This window comes from Parasteatoda tepidariorum, chromosome 4 (genome assembly GCF_982258835.1).
Source record: "Parasteatoda tepidariorum strain Cologne lab strain chromosome 4, Ptep-v5.0, whole genome shotgun sequence".
Classification (NCBI taxonomy): domain Eukaryota; kingdom Metazoa; phylum Arthropoda; class Arachnida; order Araneae; family Theridiidae; genus Parasteatoda; species Parasteatoda tepidariorum.
Genome location: NC_141758.1, coordinates 59,920,151 through 59,936,705, shown reverse-complemented (window position 1 = coordinate 59,936,705; position 16,555 = coordinate 59,920,151). Strand labels below are relative to the sequence as shown.

The 16,555-nt window shown below is 26.7% G+C and overlaps 1 protein-coding gene across 12 annotated transcripts in view; it reads left to right on the top strand.

Moving 5' to 3' along the window:
- LOC122269970 (zinc finger and BTB domain-containing protein 8A.2) overlaps nt 1-16,555 on the top strand; it is a 30,986-nt gene that overhangs the window by 8,453 nt on the left and 5,978 nt on the right. For 11 of the 12 annotated variants that reach the window (XM_087161194.1, XM_087161193.1, XM_087161197.1 and 8 more), the window contains exons 4-6: nt 4,970-5,098; nt 9,946-10,232; nt 13,872-14,155. In XM_087161194.1, the coding sequence (XP_087017320.1) occupies nt 4,970-5,098; nt 9,946-10,157 (341 nt within the window). In that variant the 3' untranslated portion in view covers nt 10,158-10,232; nt 13,872-14,155. The remainder of the gene's footprint in view (nt 1-4,969; nt 5,099-9,945; nt 10,233-13,871; nt 14,156-16,555) is intronic. The other variant, XM_087161199.1, reaches the window with a different exon arrangement.

Sequence of the window (16,555 nt, the reverse complement as noted above, 5' to 3'; positions counted from 1 at the left end):
TCTCAATTGCATTTGTGTGATTTAAAATCACAAAGACTGTAGTGTATGCAATCTTATTTGATGCCACTTATTTTCTTGAAAATTCAATCTTTTTTTGTTACATTTAAGAGACAAGCAAATAAGTACACTTTTTGAAACAGTATAGTTGTTTATTTATTTATTTTTTTAAAAAAAAGGTGAGTGACATAGACTAACAATTTTTAGATTTTATGAGTGAAATGAAAAAAAAAAAAAAAAAAGATAATAATAAAAGAGCAAGGCTAAAAAATGACATCCTTGCAAGGTTCGAAACTGGTACTATCATTTGAAGTACCAACCACATCATTTAAAAGTGTCAAAATTGTATAGAAATTTGTGCCAACTATTATCGTCGATAAATAATGTTAGTCATGGATGAATGTTGTTGGCTGTGCATGTAAGGATTTAGAAAGACAAATTGTTCCTTATTCTTGTTAATTGATACAAAGACTCCTCATAATCCCTTTTCTCTGTAAAGAATTGCTCGTTATATTTGTGTAAATTTTGTAATACACACAGATTTTATAAACTTATAAATTTTTTACTATTGTCAAAGCAACTGTTTGGGGATCAGTTAGCTTTTGAAATAGGTAAACTTTTAATGTTGTGTTCATCATGATTTTATTTTTAACTTAAAATAGTTACAGCAATCTCCCTTACTGTATGCTACTTCTCCTGTATCTGTGTATTATTATGGTTAATATTTCTAATATTCATATAGTTCCTATATTCTAATAACATTTCTTTATCAATATTTATGTCATCACAATTATTTTATTTATAGGCGAAGATTATGTATTAAGTTCTTTTATGAATCAATCTGAAAACTTAATTCAAGTTAGGAGAGGTAGACCATCAAAAGGTCAGAGAAAAGTGAATTTTTGTTCCTATTGTAATTATTCTACCGATCACTCATCACATATGAAGGCACATATGAGGATTCATACTGGTGAGCGTCCATTTAAATGTGAAAACTGTGCTAAAGCTTTCACACGCAAACACCATTTACAGACTCATTTATTGATTCATCAGCAAGCCAATCGAGAATAAAATTATTTTTATTTTCAATATTACTTCAGAACTAAGCTGAATAAAAGAGTAAGTTAAGTATGGATAGTGCATATCTGATAGCATGGAGGTCCGCATGCAGTTATATTCTTCAACTTGTGAACAAATTAGCTTTCATACTTTAAGTAATTGTTTGTAGGTATTCGACATTCGACAGACCAACTTGTTAGGAACTGTTTGTGTTTATCTGGCAGCATGAAGATATGCATGTGAAATTATATCCTTTAACTTGCAAATGAATTAACTTTCATACCTTAACATTTGAAGTAACTGTTTGTGGGTAATCATATTTTAAAGAATCAATAGACCAGCTGGTTAAGAACTATTAGTGTGTATCTGACAACACAAAGGTCCACATTTACAGCTATATACTTCAACTCGAGAATGAATTAGCCTTTATACCTTAATATTAAGTACTTGTTTGTGGGTAATCTTATTTCAAACAATCTAAGGACCAGTATATTGTATTTTAACATTTTTCAATCTTTTACAAGTTATATATATATTTTTAAAATTCACTTATAAACTTCCAATTTAATGATGTTTTTTTTAAAATTCTTTTGTGATATGCTAGTTTACAATATTTTTATCTGTAGTATGTTAATATTGATGATAGTATTTTAACATTGCTTGATTTGCTACAGGTTCTAAATCTTTTTTTTAAAACTTTCTGATCTTCTAATCTTAGTACTTCCATTTGTTTACAGGCTTTAAAGTTTTTTCTTTACTTTTTTCAAATTTCTAATCAATAGATTTCTGTAGTCTTTACTGATGTTATAAATAGTTCGCAATATTTTTGTGTTATAACAATATTGAATAACTGTGTTTTAATATTGCTAAATCTGTTGCAAAAGTTCTAAAACTTATTTTATTTTATTTTTAACCTTCAAATCTTAAAATATAGTGCTTTTAATCTCATCTAATGCAATAAATTTTTTGCAATTTGACTATGGTTCAACAATATTGTATTTTAGCATAAATGTTAGAAGTTCTAAAGCTTTTTTTTTCTCCCAACCTTCTAATGTTCTAAAGTAAAAATAATTCTTTCTTATCTCCATTGTTATAGATCATTTGTTTTTACAAGTCTAAAAATTTCCCTTCAATCCCTTTTTTTTTTATTATTTTCAATTTTTAGATGCTATGTGAGAAAATTAGTTAAAATAATTTTGTTATAAATAATTATCATTATCTATTTTAAAAAAATAAGATTTTCTTAAATGTTTTTTTAAAAATAATGATTTTGATTACTTATGCAGTTTTTATAGCTAATTTTTTTTCCTTTTATCATTTTAAAAAGACGGCAGATAATTGTAAATGAAGTTATTTTATTTATGCTTTTTTTTTTGCTCTTTTTAAATATATTATAAAAATGTTGTTAATTATTTTTAATCCTAATTACTTTTTACCCCTTAATCAATTTTTCATTACTTATGGTGAACAAAAAACTTTGTTGCATACCTGCCAACTCTTCCGGTTTTCCCGGAAGATTTTTTTTCGTACTTAAAGTGCTAGCAAAATTCATGTTATTTCCCTAAACGTTTTGAATTATATTAATAATTATAAATGAGTTTGACTACCACTACATATAAATAATTACAACGAATATATAAAAAGCATATTAGTCCTCACAGTAGCGAATTTCAACCTGGTTAAAATATAAATATCTTTTTGAGTAAAACTGTTTTTCGGTAATTGTTTTACTACCACTTGGAAACTCCATTCTCGAAAAGAATGAATGTTGGCAAGTATGTTGTTGTTTTTCTTAATATTTGTTTTTAACACAATTCTTATAATTCTTACAAGTGCTAAAAGTTTTTTTTTTAATAGATCGGCAAGGTTAAGTATTACTTTTGGTATAAATAATTTTAAGCCATGACCTGATCCATTTATTAGAAAATTACACAATATATGCATTTTAAAATTTGAATAAATTGTACATTGCTAAAACAGAGAATCATTCAGTTACAAGTTTTGTAAAATTTGCATTAGCATGTGTAGTAGAAAAAAAAAATCATAGGATTACAATTTTAAGCAATTTCAATGTTAAGTTTTATGAAAATAATATAAAAAAGATAAGTTAATAAAATTTGAAGTTTAATCGCAATCAGGAAAGTGAAGTTAAAAATTTTCTCTCCCCTCAATTTAATCAAGATGTGTATGTACCTGTTTTCTTCTTACATATTTTAAAAAGCTTTTTCTTTTTTTTTACTTGTTAAGCATCAAAAAAGATCTCTATAATTTGTTTAGTTTTTTGTTTTACTCCTATTTATATATTTGTATTTCATATTAATGTTCGTTTAATTTTGATAAATATTCAAAATTCTTCTGAATGTTTCTTAATATATTATTAGCTTACATAATATTACTTAGCATTTTCTGGTTTAATTATTTTTCCAGCCTTAAGAAATAAGTTTATAATATTTCCAAAACTTTATTGGAGTTAGTTAAATTGTACAATTGTTAACTCTCTAACTTTTCACAATAATGACATTTTCATTAATATTGTTTCTAATGACATTAAACTATTTATTAATATTGATAAGGAAATCTTTGGATATATTTTTCTATTGCAAACACGTTTTTATTATTGAAAAGTTGCTTTTAAAGTTGTTTTTTTTGTGTTAATTGTAGAAAATTAATAGAATTTTAGTAAATTTGATTTTTTATCTTGTGCTTGAAAGACATTTTAATGTATTTTTGTGTAAGTCAAGATGTATAGAGGATTTTAATAAAAAGCTTGTTTTGGTTAGAATATTTCTTTCAAAACCCTATTTATAATATTAAATCATGACATACTAGCTTTATTGTTCCAGGTACACTTGTTGATATACTACAATTACTAAATTGTGTAGCATATTGACGGCCATCCAATTTTGCATTAATATTTTCTTAATGTTGAATTCATTTTCAGTAATTAAGTGAAATACCGTAGTCCCACTTTTATCAATTAGGTGTTCCTACTTTCTGTACTTAGTGTTCAGTGTTGTTTGTTGATGAAATAAGTTAAAAATTTTCTCATCTTTATTTGTGAAGTTTGGAGCTATATTACTAAGGTGAAAGCAATTTTATTTTTAAAATATGTATATTTATTTTAGCCATATACTACTTTTTTTTTCTCATTTTAGTTTCAAGGAAATTTGTGCAATAACTAGGTGTTTACATTGGTGTTATAAGGATTTTAGCGCACTCTTAATTAATTGAAGAAAGTGTTGATTGCTATATTTTTTCTAAAGCAGTTAATAGGGAAAAATATAGCTTTCTTTTTGTACTGTTATTTTCAGGTTTATTTACCTCAAATTTATTTTTGTTTGTAAAAAAATATTCTCTGTAAAATTAGTTTTAGTATTTAAAATAATGCATATTTTATCAGTATTTTGTTGTAATTTTTCAAAATTATGTATTTTTATTTGTATTTTGTTATTTTTCAAAATTACATATTTTAATGCATATTAATTTTTTTTAAAAACTTTTTAAAAATATTTCCATAGCATGCTTAGTTTACTTTCAAAGATACATAATCGTTTTATATGCAACTTGAAGTACTGAATGCTTTTTCCTATGCATTTAAAATTTGGAATAAAACTGATTTAAGAAGGTATATTTCATTTGCTATTAAGTTAATGTTAACATTTATACAAGAAGAAAAGAAAAAAAATGTGCTAAAAAAATTATTTTTTCCTATAAACTAGCTTTTATATTTGGAAAAAACATGTTGTAATGTAAAAATGTAATTTTTTGAAGTCATGAAATTATTTGAAACACAAGTAATTTCTCTTGTAATATTCAATTATTTTAAAAGATATTTTTACTTATAAATTATTTTTAATTTTTACCTATTTGAAAGATTATCTCAAATAATTAACTTTTCAAACGTATTTTGTAGGCACAGATGTGAAAACAGCAAAATATTCTACTTATACCAAGCGTCGCTTAACTTTAAGGACTTGTTCAGATTGTAGTTATTCAACTCATGATGGTAGTAACTTTCGAAAACATGTCCGTATTCATACTGGTAACCGTCCATATATGTGCACAGTTTGTAATAAATCCTTTACTTTGAAGCATCATTTAAAGAACCATATGATTACCTATAATCATGGATTAACAGAACAATAATTTTAGTTCCTTTTTTTTCCTTCTATCCTCAAAAATTTTGATACTCATTCTTAAATGTAGCATATAGTGTGCAACAAGTAATAATTATGATAGCACTTTGAATTAAAATGAAAATTCATATCATTGCATAAAGACATAAAATAGCAAAACAGTATTTTTAGGTTTTTTTTCCCTTATATACTTATATATTTTGATAATCATTATTACATGTGACCTAAGTGTGTATCATGTAAAAGCTTTAATAGCATTTTGAATTTAAAAAAAGTTCTTTATTTTTTAATGTTGTTTTATTAGAATTTTATTTTTTTGGAAGTTTTTCTTTTGAGAATTGTTTTAAATGCATTTAACTATAATGCATGGATTTATTGTGACTTACTGTTTATAGAAAAGAATAAAAAATAAATTCTTAAACATGTATTAATTTGTTTTGCATTTTAATTTTTGTTAAATTCTTAACTTGTCACTTCAGATATCAAGAAAGATAAGGTGATTATTAAGAAATTAATGAATTTAATTGTAGATAAAAGAATATTGCATGATATCCCAACTTACCCATGACTCAACCTTGGGTTATGGGTCGTGACCCAATCTTGAGTTATGGGCCGTGACCCAAACTTGAGTTATGAGTTTACTGGAGTGGGTTGCTATAGCTTTTAAAAAGAACAAAAATTATTAATTTTCTTATTATTTTAAATTGATGTGCAGTAAAACAAATGCATATTTAATTTTATCAGTTCTATTTTTATTTAATTTCTGGGATTCTGTTATAAATATAGCCTGCCTAATTATTATTTTGTTTGTTTGATAGTCAGTACTTAATTTTTTTGTTAGTTTTATGTTATGATGAATGTTTGAAAAAATCTATAGTCAGTGCTCTCTATTCTTATTCTGAAAATAGCATAAAATGTCAATATGGTGAAAAAACCCAGTTTTGTAAAAATGAAAAACGTTTGTGGTCTAAATTTTTAATATTTAAAAACTTACTCCAATGCTGTATTATCTGGGTTAATAAAAATTTTTAAAAACTGAGAATAAGGCAGTGATTTTAATAATTTTCATTTATGTTTAAAAATTTTGCCAAATTGGCAATTTTTAAAAAGGTAAATAACTTTTCAAATATTTATTTTATTCGTTCTAAGGCCCAGATAATTCTTTACGACATAAATTTATAATGAATACTAATTTAAAAGGAAAATAGTTCCGAATTACTTAAAATCTTTTTAAACATGTGAAATTTTTTACATTGTTTAAATAGTTTATCTTTCGTCTTTGTACATATGAAATTTTCTGTTACATTTTAAATTTACATAAAAAAATATTGTAAATAACAACTTAGATGTACAGTGAATTTTCATGTTTTTTTTTTCCTATTAAAGTAAAGGGGAAACTATAAGAATTCTTAAGTGAGTAATCTAAAAATTTATAATAGATAGTAATTTAAAAGGGGGAAAAAACAGTTCTAAATTATTTACAGTTTTAAATAATTTAAAAAATTTTTAAGCATTTCAAACTAATTTTTAACATTTTCCAATAATCTAGTTTTTTTTAAATATTTTATTGAAAATGTTTATTCAATTTTATATTTTTCATTTTCAGCCTAATATTTTTTTAGTTATCAAATTTATTAAGTTTTTAAAATAAACACGATTAATTTTTAATGTATGTATGACAAACAAGTATTGGAATAGTGTACTTTTTTAATCCTGTTATTTCTGAAATTCTTATACAGAAAAAGGGCTAAAATGTTTTGTTTGTTGCAGCAGGTTAGCGATTCAATACAATATACTCTGCTTTACATTGTTATTTGTTTATTTTTTAAAAAAATTCTACATGCAAACTAAAATATATTTGTAATTATTTTAACATGTAGCTAAAACTCAGCTTGAACTTGCAGTTTTTTGTCGAAGAATTTACTTTTATAATTTAAAATATAGTAGGACCTGTATTTTATAAGTCATTGGAGAAATATTTTGAATCTTGTCAATCCAAATTCAAAGTTAGTAAAGAAAAAAGTTGCTTTCAGATGACCGTTATTGAGAGAAAATATTTTTTACCATGTCAAAAATATTATTTACCATTTATAATATTGAGTTCTCTCAGTAATGGTCAAAAATATTATTGACCATTATTGAGTGAAAATATTTTTTTTTTTAATCTTACGCCCAGCCTTGGCCGAACGGCTGTGTGTTATCTTGCTGTCCTATAGAGATGCAGAAAACCAGAATGGAAAGTATTCACACTATAAATATCTTTAAATTTTGTACACTCAAAGAGGTGTTGTCCATTCATGCCCATACAAAGGGCATGAGGCAGAGGTTGCTATGCCGATACTATCAGATACTGTGGAAGGTAATCTTGACCTGTCAATAATTCAAAATGGGCAACACCTATCTTCCTTGGTGAATTAGGGGGAATTCTGTTTATATTTTGTTTAAGACACTTGCAACATTTGTGTATTGCTGATTGTTAACCTTTCTTAAAATTTGTTTAATTTAATTTTTGTTGTAAGACACTTAGTATTTCATTCTTAGGCACTACAGCCGGTTACCAGCTAATGCCAACTTAGTCAGTTTACCCCATCTAAATCTATTCGCCCTCTCAATTGTTTCTCTTTCTTATTTCTCATCCATATCTTCTCCCATTATTAACTCCCAAGGCCTTTTTCCCCCCCCCCTCTACTCTATTTAACCATCTTGTTCTAGGTCTTCCTCTCTTTCTTTTCCCCTCTGGTGTTTGGAAGGTTATATTTTATAACAGGATTTTTATCGCTATATCTAAATACATGTCCTAGCCACCTATTTGAGAAAGCTTCTTCATTTTTACTATGTTAGGTTCTTTTTTTTTTTTTAATTGTACGTTATGGTTGTTACGAATTTTCTAGGTTGCGTGTTCTCTTACAGCTCCAAAAATTTTTATTAAATGTTTCAACGTCTGTAATTTCTTTAACTTCAATAAATTGTTAAAGATTTTTTTAAAGACTCCATAGCAGTAATATGTGTTGTTATTTTTAGTAAAATTTAATTAGTTCCAGCTATAGACCAGTGTTTTAAATATTATTTGAGTAGATAGTGTAAAAGTTTTAAAGATTTGATTGCTTTTCTTTTGATTTATTTACGTTATTATTTTATGCTTAAAAAATTATTTTCCTCATTAAATTCAAGAACAAGTAAGAAAATTGTATGCTAAAGGAGTGCTCTCTAATATACGAGGTATATCCACAAAGTAAGTTCCGTTTGCTTATATAAAAAAAACGTGTACAGATACAGAAATAATATTTATTGCACAAAAATCTACAACTGTGAAACTAATTTTCTACATAGCTTCCGAAATTTTGTAGGCACTTGTCATAGCGTGGCACAAGTTTTTGTATGCCTTCTTCATAGAAGGTTGCCGCCTGTGTTTTCAACCACGTAGTAACATGCTCTTTCAGCTCGTCGTCATCGTTGAAGTGTTGACCACCAAGGAAAGATTTTAAGTGTAAAAAGAAATGAAAGTCGCCAGGAGCGAGGTCAGGGCTGTACGGAGGATGGTCAAACACGTCCCAGTCAAATTCCTGTAGGAGTTCTTTTGTCACGTTCGCAGTGTGAGGTCGGGCATTATCGTGTAAAAAAAACAACACCTTCAGACAGTAATCCTCGGCGCTTGTTCTGTATTGCGCGGGGCAATTTCTTAATGGTCTCGCAGTAAACACGTGCATTGATTGTTTGGCCTCGTGGTAAGAAATCAATCAGCAAAATGCCTTTTTTGTCCCTAAAAACGGTGCACATGAATTTTCGAGGCGTCAAGATTTGCTTAGGCTTAACCTTCGTTGGGGACGAAGTGTGCCTCCATTCCATTGATTGCCGTTTAGTTTCAGGGGTCTCGTAAGATACCCAAGTTTCATCCCCCGTGACTATCCGAGAAAGAAAATCATCACCATCTTCATTGTAGCGTGTCAAAAACTGAAGCGCACTGCCCATCCGTTGTTTTTTGTGTTGTTCAGTAAGAATTTCGGGTACCCAACGTGAGCAAAGTTTTCGAAATTTCAGTTTTTCAGTAACAATTTCATGAATTAGTGATCGTGAGATTTGCGGAAATTCCGTAACGAGAGCACTAATTGTAAACTTACGGTTTTCCTTAAGCTTCTCTTCAACTGCGTGAACCTGTTCATCAGTAACCAAAGACGGGCGTCCACATCATTCTTCATAGTGGACTTGATCACGTCCTTCAATGGACTGTCTGACCCATCTTCTAACCATTGAATCACTCATAGCAGTTTGTCCGTAAACCTCGCAGATTTGCCGATGAATTTCACATGGTTTAACTTTCTTTGCATTTAGAAAACGAATCACAGATCTGATTTCACAAGCGGCGGTATTTTCAATTAAGGCTGACATCATAAAGAAGCACTACAAGGAACACATCGGCAGCAGGGATCTGAAAATGGCGCACATTTCTTCTGCTTGAGTCAGAGTAACTGGCGCGCATGCTCGGAACTGCGATCGCAGCTCTGCCGCGGATAGAAATAGAAACGGAACTTACTTTGTGGATATACCTCGTATTTGTATCAACTTTCATACTAAATATTCCATTTACTGCATTAAATTCTGAATTTCATTAAATGTGGGCATGATATGAGTGGTATTAACATAATTATTTATTGATTCATTAATTAAATTTTTTTTTAATCTATTGTTTTGAATAGAAATACTTAAAGCCCACATAATTGAAATTTAAATATGATGGATATGGTTTATTTTTTAGGTCACCGAACCATTTTCACTGTCAAAATTCCACCTGGAATAAAATATTGTTCACAGTGTGCTTATTCAACTACAGATGCTAGAAATTATAGGAGACATGTGTTATTGCATACTGGCATGCGTCCTTACCAGTGTGGTGTGTGCGGTAAACGGTTTACTTTAAAACAACATGTGAAATCTCATATGGTAACTCATGTTTCTAAAAAGAATTAGGGCTCTTTTTAATTGAGCTGTTTTATTCATAAATCTGGATTTTAAATGACTCATATTGGAATTTACAAATTCATGGTATATATTGACATTTTACCTAAAAATTTGAACATTTCTTTTCTTTTAAGAATTACTTAAATGAATGTTAGTTGAATAGTAAATTTTGTTGTATGTTAATTTCTTTATAGATACAAAATTAATTTTATTTAATTGTTATTTTATATTTTTCGTAAAATGTTTGTGTAAATGTTATGTGTATGTTAATTTAATGAAATTAAAATAAATATGCATTTACTTTCTGTAGAAGATATCTTATTTATTTAAATTTTCTTCTAACTTTTCTGATTTTGCTTGAATGGGTAATGTTAGTTAAACAATCTTCCTTTTTATCATTTAACATAACATTTTACTGATATTCCCCATTAACATTACATTTAACATAATATTTAATGATATGCTATTAAATATATGAAGACATTTTGTTTGTGTATGTAGTAGTCAGGGAAACTACAGTGTACAACACTTTAGGCTTTGTTAATATATATATATATATATATATATATATATATATATATATATATATATATATATATATACAAATCATTGTTTTAAGTATTAGAACCATTTCACTGGGATCAGTATAAAATATAGAATATTGTTTTGAAAATTAATAGTATCTTAGATACGAAATTACTGTGGATACGGAATGAGTATTACTAGGTACCGTTGATTTGTTTGTTTTCTGCTTTTCATAAAATGTGATATAAATGCTTTGTATGCAAGTTAGTTTAAATTTTGATAGAAATAAAATATTTTACAGAAAGCTTAATTTACTGGATATTCCTTATTTTGTTTAACTAAACGATAAAAAATATATCTTTAATTGCTTTTTACTGTTTTTTAAACAAATATATTCTTAAACCATTTTGTATATATCTCTGAGAGATTAAAAAAAAAATAAAAAATACAGTGCACAAAAGGGCTCTAATAGAGCTGTTTTATTATTAAAAACTGCTACTTTCAATTAATCTAAGTTTAACAGACCATTGTTCTTAAGCATTTAAAATTGATTTTCAAAATTCAAAAATTTATTTTTTTAGAAATCACTTAGTTGAATTTAAGTCCATTTAAAATGTAAACTTAAAAAGTATCTGTTAAATCTAAATTTTAAAATTCTTTTCATTCAAACTTTACACTTTTTTTTTATATAAAATACTGTGGCATAGTTATAAGCATGTTTTTTTTAATCATGTCATTTCAAAAAAATAATAAAGTTTTAACTGTCACTACATGAATTAATGCCATGAAATCGGTTTCTTGTAGTGAAGATAACCGCAATTGCAATGAGACTTAATTAGCAGAACCTCACAATAAGTTACAATATATTTATTTATCAAAAGCGATTCCCTTGATTTTACATGGTACCACATTTATCTTTAAAAATATTTTGAAATAAATTATATTGTATTTTTTTTATGAATATTGTAATACATGCAGTAAATATTAGGAATAATGAATGTCAATTAATATTTCTAAATAATGTTAAAATGATACTATTTTTTAAAAAATATTCTTGTTAAAGAAAGTTAGATTTTTGATCTTAAGCCATGTGAAAAGTACACACTTCGACCTATTTTTTTGAGATTGCTGATTTACTTCCAACATATCTTTTAGAACACTAATACCATTAATCATATCCATGTCTGAGGAGTTCAAAAAGAACCTTGAATTTAAAACAATTCAAAAACTTTGGAAAAGCAAATTATCTCTATTCTCAAAATGGCCCTGACAAAATGGTGGCTCAGTTCAGACTCGCAATTGGCCATGACTGTCTCCCGAAACACTTGCAATGGTTTCTGCATAGTTTCATGTCCTATCTGCAGTTGTGATGGGTCATAAATGGTGACCATCGAATCTTTTGCCAAATTTTAACCAAACATTTTTTTGGGGACTTAACTGGGTGGCCTTTTGGATTCATAGACTTGCTCTTTATATATATATTTCTTTTTGTTCTATTTTTTTCAAACTCAATTTTAAAAATTGAGATCCTTCCCCTCTTTTAATTGTGCAAATTTTAAAATAATTTTTTTTAATCATAAGGCTATTAATTTTAAAAGTTTTATTTTAGTGTTGATCTAAATGAGTTTATTATTAGCATTATTTTTGAGGTTGTTGTAGCAAAAGGTTTACACTAAGCGAAATCATTTGTCTTTAGAAGGAACCCCTCTTATCCCATTTTTAAGATGGGAAAAAAAATCTGACTCTGCTTAATTAAAAGACATGATGTTATTGTTTGCTTTATTTTTATTATGACAAATTTTTTTTTGTTGTTTTAAGATATTTCAAATTTGATGTTTATAAATTTTGATACATTTTGTTTTGGCTATTTTTTTTAATTTGGTTCTTTATGATGAATATAATAGGATTGACTTTTAAAATAAATTTATATGTAACTAAAATTACCAATACCGTAAATAAAAAGTACGGTATCTTTTGCCAAGTTTTAACCCAACATTTTTTTGGGGACTTAACTGGGTGGCCTTTTGGATTCATAGACTTGCTCTTTATATATATATTTCTTTTTGTTCTATTTTTTTCAAACTCCATTTTAAAAAATTGAGATCCTTCCCCTCTTTTAATTGTGCAAATTTTAAAATAATCTTTTTTAATCATAAGGCTATTAATTTTAATAGTTTTATTTTAGTGTTGATCTAAATGAGTTTATTATTAGCATTATTTTTGAGGTTGTTGTAGCAAAAGGTTTACACTAAGCGAAATCATTTGTCTTTAGAAAGAACCCCTCTTATCCCATTTTTAAGATGGGAAAAAATTCTGACTCTCATTAATTAAAAGGCATGATGTTAATGTTTGCTTTATTTTTATTATGACAAAATTTTTTTTGTTGTTTTAAGATATTTCAAATTTGATGTTTATAAATTTTGATACATTTTGTTTTGGCTATTTTTTTAAATTTTGTTCTTTATGATGAATATAATGGGATTGACTTTTAAAATAAATTTATATGTAACTAAAATTACCAATACCGTAAATAAAAAGTAACCAATTTTATTCTGATAAGTTTCTCCTAAACTTCACATTATTTAAAAATTTGTACAAATCATAATTTTTTTTAATGGGCTCGATTTTTGTCAGCTATTGTAATTTTTGAATGTGCGGACAATATGTAAGACTATTTGATATTATTTAGTCTCATTTTCCTTACTTATAATCATTGAATTATTTTCAGCAAATGAAAGGATTAAGTTATTTGTTCCATTTGAAGTTAAAATTTAATGTCTGCCTCGTTCCATATAGTGTACCAGTCCCATTTTAGTGAATGAAAATTGATTTTGCTCAGCATAAATTACTTACATAAATTATGTTAAGAAAAATGTTTTATTATTTGAAAAAAGAAAACTTTGTTTTTAGTATTAGTATGTTGTGATTCATGTTTTTTTCTCGTTGACTTTTATTCAATTTGTAAAATACTTAAATGTATGGAAAAAAACGATTATTCGTTGAAATTAGATAATAGGAAATTCTTTTTGTTTATTCTTGACTTGTGGTAAAAGTATGACATTACAAAACTGTTTTTAATTTTTTTTCAATTATTTTTAGAATTTTAGTATTTACTTTTATATTGCTAGATTATTGTATGAGTGGTTTTTTTTAAGGAAGTTTATTAACTTATATTTAACATTTAATTTTCTGTCTAAGGTGCTAAAGTATTAACACATCTACCTGGAACTGGAAGACAGAAGCCTCTTACAGTATATATTTGTCCTCAATGTGATTATTCTACATATTATCCTTCTCTTTTGAAAAACCACACATTAACTCATAGCGGGGAACGTCCTCATAAGTGTTCGGTATGTAGAAAATCTTTCAGCTTAAAGGGCAATTTAAAGAAGCACATGTTGATTCACTTCAAACTTCCTAATAATGAACATTTGAGTGCTTAAGAAACTTTTGATGAACTGTTCCGGACAATAAGATAAAAAGTATGTTTCTTTTTATAATATCTTTTTAAGAAGTGAACTAGTTTTTAAAAATATAACATATTTCTTCAAAATAATATTAATAACAAAAGTAAAGGAAAACAATAAAAATTGGTGAAGGTAAGCTGAACTAAATCAAGATTTTGTTTGAGTGATCATTTGACTTTCTCTTTTATGATGCAATTTTGCATTTTCTGTTTTCTTTTCTTTTTTAAAGTATTTTTTGAATATGCCATTAAGAAAAACATGTGCTCTAAAGGAATATGTCATTCATGTCTTATTTTTATTTATTTCTAGTCTCGATAAAAATTTTAAAAATGTGTTGTTTTTGTGCAAGTATTTTTGTAATTCGTATGTTTTCTGGCTGAAAGATGTTAATTAACAAGGAAGATACTGGAAATGTCACTCGCCAATCAGGCTGATTTTTTTACATATATATATTTGAAAATTATTTTTTAGATTTTTTCTTTTTAGTTGGAAATCATTTTAAAAACTTTAAGGTTTAGTTTTCAAATTACAAAAAAGTGATATGCTTTTTAGTTATAAATTCCAAAGTAACTGTGCAATTCGATTTGAGTTGTAGTTTTTAAAATGATAATTTACTTGTTATATTATAGCCCTAAAATAAAAATTACTTGATTATTTATTTACTTTTTTAAGTATTCTGAACATGATTTTTCAAAGTATATACAGTAGGGAACCGATTATCCGGAACGATCGGGACCATCGCTATTCCGGATAACTGATTTTACCGGTTTTCTGAATCGCTGCAAAAAGCAGTTTTTTTTTTATTGCTAACCCAACTAAAAAAAAAATTATTTGAAAATAATCTTAAAACGAAGAAAAACGATGAAGTAATACACTAATGATTATTTCCAAAATGATGGTAAGGTAAACATCGTTCAAAAAAGAAGGAAAAATTCTAAAATCTTATGAGGAAAAAAAAATTTTTAATTTTTAAATGGCGGGAAAATGTACCGAATTTCGTTCCGGTTTTTTGGTTTTCCGGTTTTCTGATTTCCGGATAACGGGTTCTATACTGTATTTATATAATGTATCTAGTAAAAAAGTGATTTAGACTATTTTCTCTGACATTTACTTTTTTTAAATTTTTTTTTCTGGTTTCCTGTACTAGTTATTCTTTGAAACCGTACATGTCTGAAAACATTTATTCTTTTTGCCCCAATTTAAGAAATATTTAACTATCGTTATCTGCAACACTGTTTTTTTTTTTCACTCATGCTTTACATTTTGCACTGTTTCTCTAACCAATAATGGAATTCTTGTAATCTAATAGTATGTATATTGTTGCAAGTTTATGTTAGCATGTTGAAGTTCGTTTATTTCTGTTAATGAAAGAATATACAGATGAACTATATTTATATTGATTAATATAAAGAGAAATGTTATAGGGCTTAATTGCTTAATGAAATGGGGAAATGTTATAGGGAGAAATGCTTAAATTAACATATTTTTTTAATTATTTAAAATAATGTAACATAGATGTAATGCTCTTACTAATGAGTAAGAATTAAAAATTGTTTTTTATACTTTAAGATCAAGAAATGATAATAACATCTGAAATTTTCTATCTCCTTGCTAATTTTTTACTATCACATTTTTAACGAAAACTGAATTAAAATGTCTTCATTCATTATCTCTCAAAACAGGTATTTTTCAATTTACAGAATGTAAAGTATGCATAGTTTAATTCACAAGAAAAATTAAAATATTTTCTCTAGATGACGCTGTCATTCTGTCCAGGCTCTGTTTTATCTTATTATTCACTACTAAGAAAGCTGAATGTAATTCAACTTATTTAAAGCACGGAAAATCAAAACGATTGATCTTCAACTAGTTCTATAGTTTTCCTTTTGAAACTTTATTGTACACGTTCTGTCCATCGCAAATCACTATTTGGTGTGATCAAAAGGGAAAGATATTTCTAGGTTTGAAAGATTATAAATGTTGTTTTGCTGGCAGAATTTCATGTATTTCATCCACTTAGCATTGTATTTATGTTGTTTCCCACGTGTTAAAGTTGTTTTCGAAGGTTCTGTGATCCTGTGTCCTAATAGGTGAGCTGTGCTTAATTTTATGTGACTTATCATTTTTATATTTTAATTAAAATTTTTTTATAACAAGTGAAGCATACTTCAATATAGAATATGTAAGGAAAAATCTGAGTTGTTTATAATTGATTTATTGTTACAAGACCTTTTATTTTAAGTTCCTAGAACAGACTTTTATTTCTTTGATAGTTTAACATTTAATTCAATGTTCATTTTAATTTAATATTTCACTCATAGAAATTCGACATTTTTATTATAAATGTGAAAATTCCCCCAAAATATTTAAAATTTGCATTACTGTTTAAAATTTATAATACTGTATGTAATTTAT